Below are 17,462 nucleotides of genomic sequence, written 5' to 3'. Positions count from 1 at the left end.
GTAGTCCCAACTACTCAGGAGGCTGAAGCAGAATTGCTTGAACCCAGGAGGCAGAGTTGCAGTGAGCTGAGATCGTGCCACTGCACTCCAGTCTGGTGAAAAAGCAAGACTCCATCTCAAAAAAATAAAAAAATAAATAATAATAAAATTTTTAAAATAATGAAAAAAATAAAAAGAAAAAATAAAAAGAAATAAAGTTCCTCAACATAACAAAAGCCGTTTATGAAAAACTTACAGCAAATATCATCATCAGTGGGGAGAAACTGAAACCTTTTCCACTAAGATCTAGTACAAAGCAAGGATGCCCACAATCAACACTTCTATTCAAAACAGTACTGGAAGGGCTGGGTGCGGTGGCTCACACCTGTAATCCCAGCACTTTGGGAGGCTGAGACGAGTGGATCACTTGAGCCCCAGAGTTTGAGACCAGCCTGGGCAACTTGGCCAAACACCATCTCTACAAAAAAAACACAAAAAATTAACTGAGCGTGGTGGTGCACGCCTGTAGTCCCAGCTACTTGGGAAGTTAAGGTGGGAGAAACACCTGAACCTGGAAGGCTGAGGCTGCAGTGAGCCATGACCATGCCACTGCACTCCAGCCTGGGCAACAGAGTGAGACCTTGTCTCAAAAAAACAAAAACAAAATAGCACTGAAAGTATATCAAGAGCAATTAGACAAGAAAAAGAAATAAAAGGCCTGGTACAGTGGCTGATGCCTATAATCCCAACACTTTGGGAGGCCAAAGTGGGCAGATCACTTGAGGTCAGGAGTTCAAGACCAGCCTGTCCAACACGGTGAAACCCTGTCTTTACCAAAAAATACAAAAAAAAAAAAAAAAAAGCCAGGCATGGTGGTGCACACCTGCAATCCCAGCAATTTGGGAGGCTGAGGTGGGAGAATCACTTGAACCCAGGAGGTAGAGGTTTCAGTGAGTTGAGATCACACTGCTGCACTCCAGCCTGGACAACAGAGTGAGACCCTGTCTCAAAAAAAACGGAAAGAAGGAAAGAAGGAAGACAAGGATAAAAGATATCCAAATCAGAAAAGTAAAATTATCTGTTTGCAGATGACATGATCCTGTATGTAGAAAACCCAAAAGATGTCATCAAAAATACAGATCTAATAACTGAATTCAATAAAGATGCAGGATATAATATCAGAACAAAACTATGTCATTTATATACACAAATAACGGCCTAGCCAAAAAAGAAACCTAGAAAACAATCCTATTTACAAAGCATCAAAAAATAAAATAAAATACTTAGGAACAAATTCAACCAAGGAGGTGAAAGATCTATACACTGAAAAGTATAAAACATTGATGAAAGAAATTAAAGAGCACACAAAGAAATGGAAAGGCAGCCAAAATCTCAATGGCATTCTTCACAGAAATTTTTTAATCTAAATTTAATATGGAATAGCAAAAGATCCCAAAGAGTCAAAGCAATTCTGAGAAAAACAGAGTTGGCAGCATCAGACTGACTGATTTTAAATTATATTCCAAAGCTGTAGTAATAAAAACAGTGTGGTGCCAGTATAAAAAATACACAGACCAGTGGAACAGAACAGAGAGCCCAGAAATAAATCCAAACAGATATGGTCAAATTTTCAAGAGGGCACCAAGAATACACAATGCAGAAAGAATAGTCTCTTCAACAGATGGAACTGAGAAAACTGGATTTCACATGCAAAAGAATGAAACTGAAGTCTTATTTTATACAACACATAGAAATCAATTCAAAGTGGATAAAAGACCTAAACATAAAACCTGAAACTACAAAACTCCCAGAAGAAAACACAGGGAAAAAGCTCCCTGACACTGGCCTTGGCAATAATTTATTGAATATCACATCAAAAACTTAGGCTACAAAAGCAAAAAATAAGTGAACAGGACTACATCAAACTAAAAAGCTTTTGCACAGCAAAAGAAACAATAAAATGAAAGTTCCTTTGAGGCGAAGCTGCAAGGTAAAAAAAATAAAAATATACATAAGTAAACACAATAAAAAGGCAACCTACAGATTGAGAAAAAATATATCAGATAAGGGGTTAATATTCAATATTTTAAAAGACCTCATACAACTCAACAGCAAACAAACATATAACCTGATTAAAAAAACAGGCAAAGGACTGAGATAGATATTTCTCTGAAGATGACATAAAAATGACCAACAGTATATGAAATGGTGTTCAACACCACCAATCATCAAGGAAATGCAAATCAAAAACACAATGAGATATTACCTTATATCTGTTAGAATAGCTATTATCAAAAAGACAAGTGAGACGACAAATATTTGTGAAGTTATGGAGAAAAGGGAACCCTCATACAACAAACCCCCAAGACGCAATTTGGGGGTCCCCCAAGACCCAATTTGTTACCTATGTAACAAATCTGCACTTGTACCCCTGAACTGAAAATAAAAGTTACAAAAAAAAAAAAAAGAGAGAACATTTTTTCTAGACAAGAAAAGAGAAAGGCATAAAGCAGGTCCTTTGTCCTTTGAATTATATTGTTTTCTTCAACATTGTTTCATCATAACATTGATGAGGGGGGAAAACTGAGTTCAGTATATACACTGTTTCACTTAAAGTCAATTTTCAAGAAACTATCAAGGACATTGAGGGCTTGCCCTACACTATTGGCAGGGATGTAGATTGGTACAGTCATTATAGAAAATAGTATGGAGACTCCTAAAGAAATTTAAAATAGAGCTACTAGATCCAGCAAACCTTCTTCCAGATATTTATCTGAAAAAAATGAAACTGGCACCTTGTACAGATAGCTGCACGCCCATGTTCACTGCAGCATTATTCACAGTAGCCAATATGGAGACAACCTAGGTATCTATCAATGAACAAATGAATAAAGAAACTGTGGTATATATTTACAACGGAATATTATTCAGCCATAAAAAGGAGATCCTGCCATTTGTTACAACATGGATGGACCTAGAAGGCATTTTGCTAAGTAAAATAAGTCATACATAGAAAGAAAAATATTGCATGATCTCACTTACATGCGAAATTTTTGTAAAGGTCAAATATATAGAGATAGAGAATAAAACAGTGGTTAGCAGTGTTGGGTGGGAGGGAGGAAACAGAGACATGTAGGTCAAAATATACAAAGTAGAAAATATGGTCGGGCATGTTGGCTCATGCCTGTAATCCCAACACTTTGGGAGGCTGAGGCAAGAGGATCATTGAGCCCAGGAGTTTGAGACTATCCTGGGCAACACAGGGAGACCCCATCTCTACAAGAAATTTAAAAATCAGGCAAACATGTATCATGTGCCTGTAGCCGCAGCTACTCAGGAGTCTGAGGTGGGAGGATTACTTGAGCCCAGGAGATAGAGGCTGCAATGAACCAAGATCATGCCACTGCACCCCAGCCTGGGTGACAGAATGAGACTCTGTTTCAACAAAAGAAAAGAAAACGTGGGATGAACAAGTTAAAAGATATCAACTGAGTTCCATAGTTAATAATAGCGTATTGCATTCAGGATTTTTGTTAAATGAGTACATTACAGCTGCCCTTCGGGGGTGGGTGGGCAGGGAATGGGTAACTATGAGAGATAAAGAATACGTTAATTTGTTTCACTATAGTAATCATTTTACTATATATGTATCTCAACATGTTTATACCTTAAATATATACAATAAAACTTAATTTACAAAAAAGAAACTCAAAGTTATCTGAAATTTCTATACCTTAAGTATATACAATAAAACTTATTTTACAAAAAGAAACTCAAATAAATAAAGTTATCTAAAATTTCTAATGTCCCTAGCCTAGCTGCCTATGAAATGCAATAGTAAATCCTCACTGAAGAGAGATGACAGCACCCACAGCTTCACAATTATCTCTACAATTTTTATTATATTATCACTGACAGCTGATATAAAATAACCTGGCATTCAAGAGGACAAGACTTGACTAAGAAACAGGCGAAAAAAATGAGCACCAGAAACAGACTACTAGATAATGCAGTAGACATTAAAACAGGAGAGCACATTTCTCGGCAGGTGTCTGAAAATCAGAAAATAAAAATAACACATAAATAAATAAAATGAGAGCATAGGCCAGGTGTGGTGGCTCATGCCTGTAAGCCAGTACTTTGGGAGGCCAAGGCGGGTGGATTGCCTGAGCTCAGGAGTTTGAGACCAGCTTGAGCAACACAGTGAAACCTGTCTCTACTAAAATATAAAAAATTAGCCAGGCATGGCAGTGTGTGCCTGTAGTCCCAGCTACTTGGGAGGCTGAGGCAGGAGAATCGCTTAAACCTGGGAGGCAGAGACTGCAGTGAGCCGAGGTCGCTCTACTGCACTCCACTCCAGCCTGGGTGACAGAGGGAGACTCCGTCTCCAAACAACCAAACCAAAACAAAACAAAAATAAGAGAGTATAATGTGTAAATGGAATTTAAAAATAGTATTGTACCAGAGAAAAAGAACTACAAAAAGAGCCACAATAAAACTGTAGAACTGAAAAAGGCAAGAGATGAAATTAAGGTCTCAATGGATGGTTTAAAAGACGATTAGACATAAATGAAAACAATTGGTAACATGGAAGTTAAAGAAGAACATGGCTAGACTGAAGTGTGGGCAAACAAAAAGATGGAAATCTCAGAAAAGAACATAAGAGACAGATGAGAAATAACAAAAAGTTAAAATACCCATTTTTATAGTCCCAGAAAGAAAGAAGAAAAAAGGGCAAAAATAGTATGTGGAAAAGTAACAATCAAGAGCGTTTCAAAACTAACAGAAGGTAGAGCACGGTGGCTCACAGCTGTAATCCCAGCACTTTGGGAAGCCAAGGTGGGAGGATTGCTTCAACCCAGGAGTTCGAGACCAGCCTGGGCAACATGGCAAAACCCCATCTCTACAATAAATTTTTAAAAATTAGCTGGACATGGTGGTACATGCCTGTAGTCCCATACTCAGGAGGCTGAGGTGGGAGGATCACCTGAGTCCAGGAAGCGGAGGATGAAGTGAGCCAAGATCACACACCACTGTACTGCAGTCTGGACAACAGAGAGAGACACCGTCTCAAGAAAAAAAAAAACTAAACTAATAAAAGACATTAAGCCACAGATTCTAGAAGCATCATAAATCCCAATAAGGATAAACAGAAAAAAAAAAAAAACACACCCAGACAAATCATAGTAACACTGCTGAAAGCCAAAAACAAAGAAAAAATGATAAAAATAGCCAGAAGGGTTTCTTTTCTCTCTCTCTCTCTTTTTTTTTTTTTTTGAGACAGAGTCTGGCTCTGTCACCCAGGCTGGAGTGCAGTGGCGTGATCTCAGCGCACTGCAAGCTCCGCCTCCCGGGTTCACACCATTCTCCTGCCTCAGCCTCCCGAGTAGCTGGAACTACAGGTACCCACCACCACACCTGGCTAATTTTTTTGTGTTTTTAGTAGAGACAGGGTTTCACCGTGTTAGCCAGGATGGTCTTGATCTCCTGACCTCATGATAGACCCGCCTCAGCCTCCCAAAGTGCTGGGATTACAGGCATGAGCCACCGCGCCCGGCCGGTTTCTTATCTTATACAGTTAAACTATACTACCTGCCCTAATGACTTACCAATTCCACTACTACTTACTGAAGAGAAATGAAAATACATGCCCACAAAAAAAAAAAAACTTGTAGAAGAATGTTCACAGTAACTTTATTCATAATAGCCAAGAACTGTAAATTAACCATACCAGATACTAAGACTTATTATAAAACTACAGGATATAAAAAAGTATGTTATTGGCAAAAAACAAACAAGAAAAAGCCCAACAAAATGGAAGATTTAACAGAACAGACTCACATATATTCAGTGACTTAAGATGACACTACAGAACAACAGAGAAAAGATGGTCCTTCCAATAAATGGCATTGGTTAACTCGACACGACACGACACACACACACACTGGACCATCGACTGGACCATCACAGATCTGATTTCAAATGGATCAAAGACTATTATGGACTGAATTGTGTCCCCACAAATTCATATGTTGAAGCTCCAACCCCAGTACCTCAGAATGTGACTGTATTTGGAGACAAGGCCTTTGGAGGTGGTCAAAATAAAATAAGCTTGTTAGGGTGGGCCCTAGTCCAGTCTGATTGCTATCTTTAGGAAAAGAGAACATTTGGATACACAAACAGATACCAGAAATGTGCACATGCAGAGGACGTGTTTGTGTGCTCGACCTCATCAGTCAGGAAAACTCAAAAGGAAAGCACAAGGAGACACCATTGTACACCTACTACAATGGTTAAAATTAGTAAGACTGGTTAAGTGTTGAATATGAAGAGCTTCTCGAACTCTCATACTCTGCAAAGAAAGCATTCATAATCTTAAATTTACACAGAAGTACCTACAGTGAGAAGTATAAAGTTCTCTGACTCTAACATGAGTATTATTTTCAAAAATATCTTACCTCTTTTTGAACAAGGCTAAATTTTTCAAGTAGTTTACATTTTTCTTCAATTAGTCCAGAAAGCGTTACAGCAAGCTTTTTCTCTCTTCCTAAAAGAGTCAAGTCAGTATTATCATGAGTAAATTATTATAAGTGTTTACATCACAACAATGAGAGTTAAAGCAGAAAAAAGAACTTACCCACATAAAGCCGACTCCTAACCTGAAACAAATTTTTAATAAAAATTACATTAAAACAAATACACTCTCAAATAAATCAATGAATTTAACTTCTGCCAACTTAAAAATACAGGTTTCTTATTGCCTTAGTATAAATACAAGCCAAAAGTATTCTGTTTCCAATGAGAAAATAAATGCTCCTTTTGTTTTTTTTTTTTTTTTGAGACAGAGTTTTGCTCTGTCACTCAGGCTGGAGTGCAATGACATGATCTCAGCTCACTGCAACCTCCGCCTCCCGGGTTCAAGCGATTCCTCTGCCTCAGCCTCCTGAGTAGCTGAGATTACAGGCACCCACCACCATGCCCAGCTAATTTTCATATTTTTAGTAGAGACAGGGTTTCACCATGTTGGCCAGGCTGCTCTAGAACTCCTGACCTCAGGTGATCCACCTGCCTGGGCCCACAAAATTGTGGGGATTACAGGCATAAGCCACCACGTCCAGCCGAAATACTACTTATTAAAGACTCCCTACTGAAGATTCGCATTGTGAATTAGCATATTAAAATGCTCTGAAATAACTTTACTCTAAAGACACTTGCAACTCATCGCTCCCCAAACATATTTGACCCTAAAAAAATAATTTCAAGAAGCCCCTATTATCATATCCCCTGATGCTAATATCCTAAATAAAACAGTCTGAGAAACGTTACCATAGGGCCATAGATCTGAACTGACTAAAGAAACAGTAAACCAAACCTTTTTCTTCCTTAACCTCTCTCTCAAATAATGAAGCAGGGGGAATTCATTTGTAAAAGGATCACTTAGGGTTGAGGTAACACAAACAAGTAGAAAAGAAACGAGGACTTCAATCATCTACGGAATATGGATAGAGATAAAATTAAAAGGGAAAACCTTTAAAAGACAAGATACTCTAAAATGAGCATAAATGAAGAATAGATTTCAGTTCCTCAGATTAAGAAACTCTCTCAAAAGGTATAGAAAACCATAAAGAAATTGAAAAATAGAAGTTAAGAGATAGGGAAGTCAGAAGTAGAAGGGCCAACATCTGAAAAATAGCAGTCCCAAAAATGCATTAAAAATTTCCCAAAATTAGGCCAGGCGTGGTGATTAACGCCTATAATCCCAGCACTTTGGGAGACTGAGGCAGGCAGATCGCTTGAAGCCAGGAGTTCTGAGCAACACAGTGAAACCCATCTCTACAAAAAAATACAAAAATTAGCCAGGCATACTAGTGCGCACCTGTAGTCCCAGCTACTCAGGAGGCTGAGGCAAGAGAATGGCTTGAGCACAGGAAGCACAGATTGCAGTGAGCCGAGATCGTGCCACTGTACTCCTGCCTGGGCAACAGAAGTGAAACCTTGTTTCAAAAATAAATAAAATTTCTCAGAATTTAAAAAAAGATGAAGCTGGGCAGAGTGACGTGGACCTGTGTAGTCAGAACTACTCAGAAAGTTGAGACAGGATAGCTTAAGCCCAGGAGTTTGAGGCTGTAGTGCACTATAATTGCATCTATGAATAGCAACTGCACTACAGCCTAGGCAACATAGTCAGACCCCATCTCTTTAAATACATATATATGAAAAATCTTACATTAAAAGATCTCAGTCAAGCATGGTGGCTCACACCTATAATCTCAAGACTTTGGGAGGCCCAGGCAGGAGGATCGCTTGAGCCCAGGAGTTTGAGACCAGCCTGAGCAACACAAGACCCTCATCTCTTTTTTTTATTTTTGAGACAGGGTCTCTCTCCGTCACCCAGGCTGGAGTGCAGTGTTGCAATCATGGCTCACTGCAGCCTCGACATCCCAGGCTCGGGCAATCCTCCCACCTCAGCCTCCTGAGTGAGACCACAGACAGCTAATTTTTGTATTTTTTGTAGTGATGGGGCCTCACCATATTGCCCAGGTCACAAACTCCTAAGCTCAAGTGATCTGTCTGCCTTGGCCTCCCAAAGTGCTGGAATTAGAGGTGGGAGCCACAGCACTGGGCCTGACTCTCATTCGTGACCCTCATCCCTAAAAAAAAAAAAAAAAAAAAAAAAAAAAAAACCCTGAATCCCTATGTAGTTTCTAACTTGTTTCCTTAAAATAACAAATAAGTAAGTTTCTCATATTATTTGTTCAGCCCAGCGACAGAATGAACATTCTCTTAGTATACCACTGGTTACTTACCGATCTAAAACTTCTCCACAAAAAAAAGAGAACAGCAAAAAATCCAACAACAGCTGCACATATCACCAATTCCCATGGAAAACCATAAGAATCTGGTCTCATACCTTCAGGCAATGCTGCCACAACCTTCAAGATAAAGAAAAGTTAAGTTCTTAAAAATGCACTTTTGATAAAAATATTGATTACAAACATAGGTACAAGTTTATGTGGTCAACACAAAATGGGCTACCAGACTAACAGGGAAACAGAAGGTATCAGAGTACATTTTTTTGGCAACTTTCAATCACTATCACCAAGTAAAGAACAGCAGTATGGTGAAATGCAATTATCTTCAAACTGGAGTTCTACAGAGGTGCCTTAAAGCTTCCAAGGATGAGAATAAGAGAAGGCCAGAGAAAGAAACTGAGTAACCTGGGGTTCAGGTACTCTTACCCTGATTTCAACTAGTTTAGGTTTTATCTGTAGAGTATAATCAGTTCCCCAATATACAATTTCCTTACAGGAAGAAAAAATCAATTTGCAGCTTTAAAAATAAAAACTTTGATTCAAAGTCGGCCTGGGCAACAAAGTAAGATCTGTCTCAAAAAATAAAAAAAAATGTTTTGAACACCACTGATAGAGCTTTGGGTTTGGAGTTTGAATCTCTCCACCCTACCTCTGCGGGTCCTTTCTCTTATGTGTAATGAGAATAATGCTGTTTGAACATGCCAGATAGGTGTTCAATAAAGGGTAATTGTTTCTATTATCTCCTCCAAAGGTCCTGCTCTTCTGACCATGGCCTTTCCACATTACTTCTCCCCATAGCAGACCTTCAGCACAACACAGCCTAAGGCTTTTGCTGTTGCTTCTATATTTCACCTTTCTCTGGGTCAGTTCATTACTCATCCTTAGCTAATGGGGTTATTCTGCTCTTTGTTACCAGGCCCAAGATATCACTCGATCAAAAAGAAAAGGGGAAAGGTAAGGTGAAAAAAGAAAAATGCCATTTTAAGAGCAATCTCAAGTATGATTGGGTTTCATTCTTTTCAGGCTTTAACCCAAAATGTCTACAGCAAATCTTCCTTTTAGGCCCCTTCTGCCTATAAGAACAGTGTTTATAGTTATTTTCCTCTCCAAAATCTTGTATAACTCTAATCCAAATACATACTCCTTCCAAGGTACTATCTATACTTCATTAACCTGTACCAAACAAACCTGATTATACTTCTAACAAATATCCCTTTACCCTGATCTCTGCTTCTGCCTCTCCCTACGTTACCCTAGGTACCAGTTCGCAGAAATCTAATATCATTACAGGCAATTAATGATTTTTTAAAAATACTTATTTTGCCTGGGGGAAAAAGGCATTCAGTACATAATACCAGTGAGAAAAGTTTTCTTCACAGTTTACGCATTTTCCAAGCATCTTACTTTTAGCTAACTTACTCACACATAAGATGCACACTACCTCAAAAACTGTGTAATCAGTATGACTTATGATACTCTAAAAGGCAATTCCAAAAGCATCTCTCAGATCAAACATGTAATTATCTTCAGTGCAATAATATTTCTTTGATCCAATCATATTTTATCAGCTCTTCTCCTCTAAAAGGACACGGTAAATTCTAGTTTAAAGCATTGAGCTAGGGCCGGGCGCAGTGGCTCAAGCCAGCACTTTGGGAGGCTAACGCAGGCAGATCACATGAGGCCAGGAGTTCGAGACCAGCCTGGACAACATGGCAAAACCCTGCCTCTACTAAAAATACAAAAATTAGCCAGGCATGGTGGCAGGCACATGTAGTTCCAGCTACTAGAAAGGCTGAGGTGGTACAATCGCTTGAACCTGGGAGGCAAAGGTTGCAGATCGTGCCACTGCACTCAAGCCTGGGGACAAAGCAAGACTCTGGACTCTGTCTCAAAAAAAAGGAGTGGGGGGGATTAAGGAAACATGAAAATTAAGGATTTTTTTAAAAAAAAAACACACACACTTTTTTTTTTAAGTTAGGAAGTATAAGAAATATTTCCTAATTTATTCCATGAGGCCGGTATTTACCCTAAAAGCCAGACAAATACATCACAAGAAAAGAAAATCACACACCAATATATCTTATGACTACAGATGTAAAAATCCTCAGAAACATATTGACAAACCAAATCCAACAACATATAAAAACGATTATGTACCAAGACCAAGTGGGATTTATCCCAGAAATGCAAGGTTGGTTTAACATACAATAATGTAATAAACCATATTAAAATCTTTTTTTTTTTTTTTTTTTTTTGAGACGGAGTCTCACTCTGTTGCCAAGGCTGGAATACAGTGGCACCGTGTAGGCTCACTGCAACCTCCGTCTCCTGGGTTCAAGCAATTCTCCAGCCTCAGCCTCCTGAGTAGCTGGGATTACAGGCACCCACCACCATGCCCAGCTAGTTTTTATATTTTTAGTAGAGACAGGGTTTCACCATGTTGGCCAGGCTGGTCTCAAACTCCTGACCTCAAGTGATCCACCTGCCTTGGCCTCCCAAAGTGCTGGGATTACAAAAAATAAAAATAAAAAACAGTTTAAAAACAAAAAATAAAATAAAACCTTGAGTGGTTAGATCTGGTAGACAGGAGAAAAGCAAAGAATCTGAGTCTTGGCCAGGTACGGTGGCTCAGGCCTGTAATCCCAGCACTTTGGGAGGCCAAGGTGGGCGGATCACTTGAGGTCAGGAGTTTGAGACCAGTCTGGCCGACATGGTGAAACCCCATCTCTAACAAAAATACAAAACTTAGCTGGGCATGGTGGCATGAGCCTGTAATCCCAGCCACTCGGCAGGCTGACGCACAAGAATTGCTTGAACCCGGGAGAAGGCTACAGTGAGCCAAGATCGCACCACTGCACTCCAGCCTGGGTGACAGAGCAAGACTCCATCTCAAAAACAAAAAAAGCAACTGAGTTCTAAAGGATTCATCTCAACTTCATTGCTCTGGTCTAAATTATTCCAGCTTTCTCAAGGAGATTTTCACCCTTAAATTTTATCTACAACATAACACCCTATCTCACAAAAACATAGAAAGAACCACCAAATTTCTCAAATATCAACAAATATAATACATAATTACACGTAATCTGATAAACTGGAATTTAAAGGGTGATGGGTAACCCCCCCCGAAGAGTAACCCTCCATAAAATATGGTAGTGACTAACCATAGAACACTTAAAATCTATTCCATTTCCAAAACGTAAGTACTAAAGGAGTTCAAGATCAAGTAGCTTTAAAAAAATCAATTAATCAAGTTGATAAAATATACTAAGAATGAACTAAAATTATTTTTCATCTAATCTCAAACATGATATATATTAATAACAAAAAGAATGTCAATATGCAGGCCCTGTAAATACTTGATTAAAACACAAAGTTCCCTGAAGGTACACCTCTCCAAGATAAAATATTAACACCAATTACTCTTAAACTATTCCTAAACATATAGGAGGAAGAAATACTTCCTAACTTATTCTATGAGGCCGGTATTTACCCTAAAAGCCAGACAAATACATCACAAGAAAAGAAAATTAACACCAATACATCTTACGACTACAGATGCAAAAATCCTCAAAAACATATTGACAAACCAAATTCAACAACATAGAAAAAGGATTATGTACCATGACCAAGTGGGATTTATCCCAGAAATGCAAGGTTGGTTTAACATACAATAATGTTATAAACCATATTAAGAAAATGAAGAGAAAAAGAAAAACACATGATCACCTCAATAGACACAGAAAAAGCATTTGACTACATCTAGCACCCTTTCATAATCAAAACATTCAACAAAAATTAGCCAAGTATGGTGGCACATGCCTGTAGTTCCAGCTACTCAGAAGGCCGAGGTGGGAGAATCACCTGAACCCAGGAAGTTGAGACGGCAGTGAATCATGATCATGCCACTGCACTCCGGCCTGGGAAACAGAGTGAGGCCCTGTCCCAAACAAACAACAACAAAACAAAACACACTCAACAAAGTACAATTTGAGGGAATTTCCTCAACCTGACAAGGAACATCTATGCAAAACCTACAGTTAACATCATACTTAATGATGAAAAAAAAAAAAAAAAAAAACTTTTCTCCTAAGATCAGGAACAATAACATCCACTCTATCAACATGTATTCAACATTGTAATGAAGGTTCTAGCCAGAGCAATTAGGCAAGAAAAATAAATAAAAGGCATCCAGACTGGAAAGGAGGAAGAAAAACTGTTTGAAGATGACAATGCTATTCTATATAGAGAGAAAATCCTAAAGAACCTATAGAAAAACTATCAAGAGCTAATAAGCTCAGCAAAATTGCAGAATAAAAAATCAACATAGAAAAATCAGTTGAATTTCTATACAATAGCAATGAGCAACCTGAAAATGAAATAACGAAAACATTTCCATATATAATAGCATCAAAAAAGTAAGATTATTAGGAATACATTTAACAAAAGAAGTGCACACTGAAACTACAAAACATTGTGGAAAGAAACTAAGGAAGACCTAAACAAATGTAAAGCCAATCCATGTCCATGGGCTAGAAGACTTCTTTGTTTGAGGCAGGGACTGACTCTGTCGCCCAGGCTGGAGTGCAGTGGTGTGATCTTGGCTTACTGCAGCCTCGCCCTACCCAAGCTCAGGTGATCCTCCCATCTCAGCCTCCCAAGCAGCGCAACTACAGGCACACGCCACCTCGCCCAACTAATTTTTGTATTTCTTTTAGAGACAGGATTTTGAAAGTGGCAGGAGGCAGGCAAATGCTTAGGCAGATAGGGGCGGGTCTCTAGTGAAACCCCAACTTCAAGCCAAAGACAGTTTAAAGCTTGAAAGCCAAGCTACAAGTTAAATCCTTGGACCAGACTGAGAACTTGCCCTCTTGCTTGGCGTGCTTTCCTCTGATTGATCCCCATCTTTCAACTATTTTACATATACCTACCCTTTACTAATGTTTTCTTTTTTGGTTTTTTTTTGTTTTTTTTTTTTTTTTGAGATGGAGTCTCACCCTGTCACCCAGGCTAGAGTGCAATGGCGCAATCTCAGCTCACAGCAACCTCCGCCTCCCGGGTTCAAGCGATTCTCCTGCCTCAGCCTCCCGAGTAGCTGGGATTACAGATGCACGCCACCATGCTCAGCTAATTTTTTTTATCCTTAGTAGAGACAGGGTTTCACCATGTTAGCCAGGCTGGTCTCAAACTCCTAACCTCGTGAGCCACCCACCTCAGCCTTCCAAAGTGCTGGGATTACAGGCATGAGCCACCACACCCAGCCTCCTAATCAGTTGTCTACATTGTCATGCCCACCTTTGAGTGGTGTCTTTGCTTTAACTTTTTTGCATACTCACAAACCAGTCAGCACGCACTCCCCATTCTGAGTCCATAAAAGGCCCCAGACCCAGTCACACAGGGCGACTTTCCCGCCTTCGGGTAGGGGAACCACCCCCTGCATTCCCTCTTTGCTGACAGCTTTCCTTTCACTTAATAAATACTACTCCGCTCACTCTCCAGGGTCTGCATGCCTAATTCTTCTTGGTTGTGAGACAAGAACTCAGACGTACCTGAGTTAAGGAGCAGAAAGACCACAACAGTTTCACCAAGTTGCCCAGGCTGGTCTCGAAGTCCTGGGCTCAAATGATCTGCTCACCTCAGTCTCCCAAAGTGCTGGGATTATAAGCATGAACCACTGCACCCAGCTTGGAAGACTTAATATTATTGAGAGCAATACTCCCCAAACTGATCTACAGATTCAATGCAACCCCTATCAAAATTCCAACTGCCTTTTTTGCAGAAATGCACAAATTGAATCCTAAATTCCTAAAACTGAATTCCTAAAGTTTATATAGAAATGCAAGGGACTCCACACAGCCAAAACAATATTGATAAAGAAAAAGAATACTGACAAACAAAAACAACATTGGGGGACTGATACTTCCCTACTGTTTCTTACTACAAAGCTACAATAATCAAGACATTGGGTAAAAAAAAGTTTTAAAGATAATGTAGTAATGGCATAGGGACAGACACAGGCCAATGAAATAGAAATGAGAGTCCAGAAATAAACCCTTAAATTTATGGTAAATTATTTTCAATAGTATTGAGACAAATCAATGAGGAAAAAACAGTCCTTTCAAACAAATCATACTAGAATAAGCCAATAAATATCCATATGCCAAGGAGTGAATCTAGACCCATTCTTCACAACACATATGAAAACAAAATCACTCAAAGTGGATCAAAGAACTTCCTGTAAGAGCTAAAACTCTTAGAAGGAAGCATAACTGTAAATCTTTGTAACCTTGTCTTAAGCAACGGTTTCTTAGCTATGGCACTAAAAGCACAAGCAACCAAAGAAGAAAAGATAAATTGGACTCAATCAAAATTTAGAACGCTTATGCTTCAAAGGACACACCAAGAAAGTGAAAAGAAAATGCACAGAATGAGAGAAAATCTTTCTAAATCATTTATCTGATAAGCATCTAGCACCCTAAATGTATAAAGAATGCTTACGACTCAACAATAAAAAGACAACCCATTTTTTAAGTGAGCAAAAGGAAATGAATAGACATTTCTCCAAAGAAGATACAAACAATAAGCACATGCTCAACATCATTAGTTACTAGGAAAATACAAATCAAAACAACCATGAGGCCTGGTGTGGTGGCTCGTATCTGTAATACCAGCACTCTGAAAGGATGAGGCAGGAGGACCCCTTGAGGCCAGGAATTTAAGGTGGCAGTGGGCTATGATCATGTCACTACACTCCAGCCTGGGCAACAAAGCAAGACCCCATCTCTTCAAAAACAAAACAAACAAACAAACAAAAATAGTTAAGCCAGGCGCGGTGGCTCACACCTGTAATCCCTGCACTTTGGGAGGCCGAGGCAGGTGAATCACAAGGTTAGGAGATCGAGACGATCCTGGCCAACATGGTGAGGCAGGTGAATCACAAGGTCAGGAGATCGAGACCACCCTGGCCAACATGGTGAAACTCGTCTCTACTAAAAATACAAAAATTAGCCAGGTGTGGTGGTTAGTGCCTGTAGTCCCAGCTACTCAGGAGGCTGAGGCAGGAGAATCTCTTGAACCTGGGAGGTGAAGGCTGCAGTGAGCCGAGATCACGCCACTGCACTCCAGTCTGGGTGACAGAGTGAGACTCGGTCTCAAAATTAAAAAAAAAAAGAGTGAAATACCACTCACTCGTACACCCACAAGGGTGACAATTAAAAACAAAAGAAAACAGAAAATCACAAGCGTTGGAGAGGATGCAGAAAAAACTGAAACCCTCATAAACTGCTAGTGGGGATGTAAAATGGTATGACCTCTGTGGAAAACAATTTGGCAATTCTCAAAAAGTTAAACATATGGTAAATATGACTCAGCAATTCCACCCCAGGTACTTACCCAGGAGAACTAAAAACATATATAAAAACTTGTACACATAGCAGTATTATTCGTAACAGCCAAAAAGTATTAATAATCCATATGTCCATCAACTATGACATAAATGGGATATATTCACACAACGAAATATTTTTTCGGCCATAAAAAGAAATGAAGGGCCAGGTGAAGTGACTCACGCCTGTAATCCCAGCATTTTCGGAGGCCGAGGTGGGCAGATCACTTGGGCCTAGGAGCTCAAGACCAGCCTGGGTAACATGAAGAAACCCTGTCTCTACAAAAAATACAAAAAAATTAGCCAGGCCTGGTGGTATATGCCTGTGGTCTCACCTATTCAGGAGGCTGAGGTGGGAGGATCACCTGAGCTGGAGAAGTCTAAGCTACAATGAGCTGAGATCGTGCCACTGCACTCCCCCCTGGGTGACAGGAGTGAGACCCTGTCTCAAAAAAAAGAAAGAAAGTAAAAAGAAATGAAGCTCTGTTACATGCTACAACATGGATAGGCCTTGAAAACATGCTAAGTAAAAGAAGCCAAAGGGCCACATAGAGTATGACTACATGACACATGCAGAATAGACATGTTCATACAGACAGAAAATAGATTAGTGGTTGTCAAGGGATGAGGGATGGGAATTAAGACTGCTAATCAGTACAGAGTTTATTTTCTGGAGTGATAAAAATGTTGAGGAACTGTGCTGACAGTTGCATAACATAGTGAATATACCAAAAACAGCACTGAAATGGACATTATAAAAGGATTAATTTTATGTTGTGTGAATACATCTCAATACAAAATAATTTTTAAAACTAAAAAAAATTTTAAAGCAGAACAATGCTGCGCCATCCTAGCCCCCAGGCCAGGGCAGTTGCATTTAAAAAAGAAAAAAAACAAAAAAACAAAAAAACTGTGCAGGTGAAGATACAACACACCAGACTAGAGAAAACTGCAAAATCTGGCTGCATTTCTCCATGTCTCTGTAAATTGGCAGTCCTATAAAAACTAAATCTTGATTATTATTGTTTTTAGTGAAGAAAGGGAAATAATGTGCAATCTGAAATTACCTCCCATCCCACAATATGCTTCTCTTCCTATAAACCCTACCTCCATGAATAAGTTACCACAGCCAGAAACCTGGAAGTCCTTCTAGATTCCTTCTCTTTCTCTCACCCTTCACAAGCAATCAATAAAGCTAAACATATTTTAGCTCTTATGAGGCTATTTCCCCACACAGTACCCTCTTTTCTATCCCTACTACTGTTATCTCTCCCTTAATCCCTATT

At 39.3% G+C, this 17,462-nt stretch overlaps 1 protein-coding gene across 6 annotated transcripts in view; it reads right to left on the bottom strand.

The window, feature by feature from the left end:
- The window catches only part of MIA2 (MIA SH3 domain ER export factor 2), a 116,095-nt gene that overhangs the window by 63,548 nt on the left and 35,085 nt on the right, over window positions 1-17,462 (bottom strand). For all 6 annotated transcript variants that reach the window (XM_073010947.1, XM_037983919.2, XM_007986557.3 and 3 more), the window contains 3 exons: window positions 8,787-8,912; window positions 6,617-6,638; window positions 6,438-6,526 (listed from right to left, as the gene is read on the bottom strand). In XM_073010947.1, the coding sequence (XP_072867048.1) occupies window positions 6,438-6,526; window positions 6,617-6,638; window positions 8,787-8,912 (237 nt within the window). The remainder of the gene's footprint in view (window positions 1-6,437; window positions 6,527-6,616; window positions 6,639-8,786; window positions 8,913-17,462) is intronic.

Source organism: Chlorocebus sabaeus, chromosome 24 (assembly GCF_047675955.1).
Source record: "Chlorocebus sabaeus isolate Y175 chromosome 24, mChlSab1.0.hap1, whole genome shotgun sequence".
NCBI lineage: Eukaryota > Metazoa > Chordata > Mammalia > Primates > Cercopithecidae > Chlorocebus > Chlorocebus sabaeus.
Note: the sequence above shows the minus strand (reverse complement) of the source record. Positions and strands in the feature narration are given on the sequence as shown.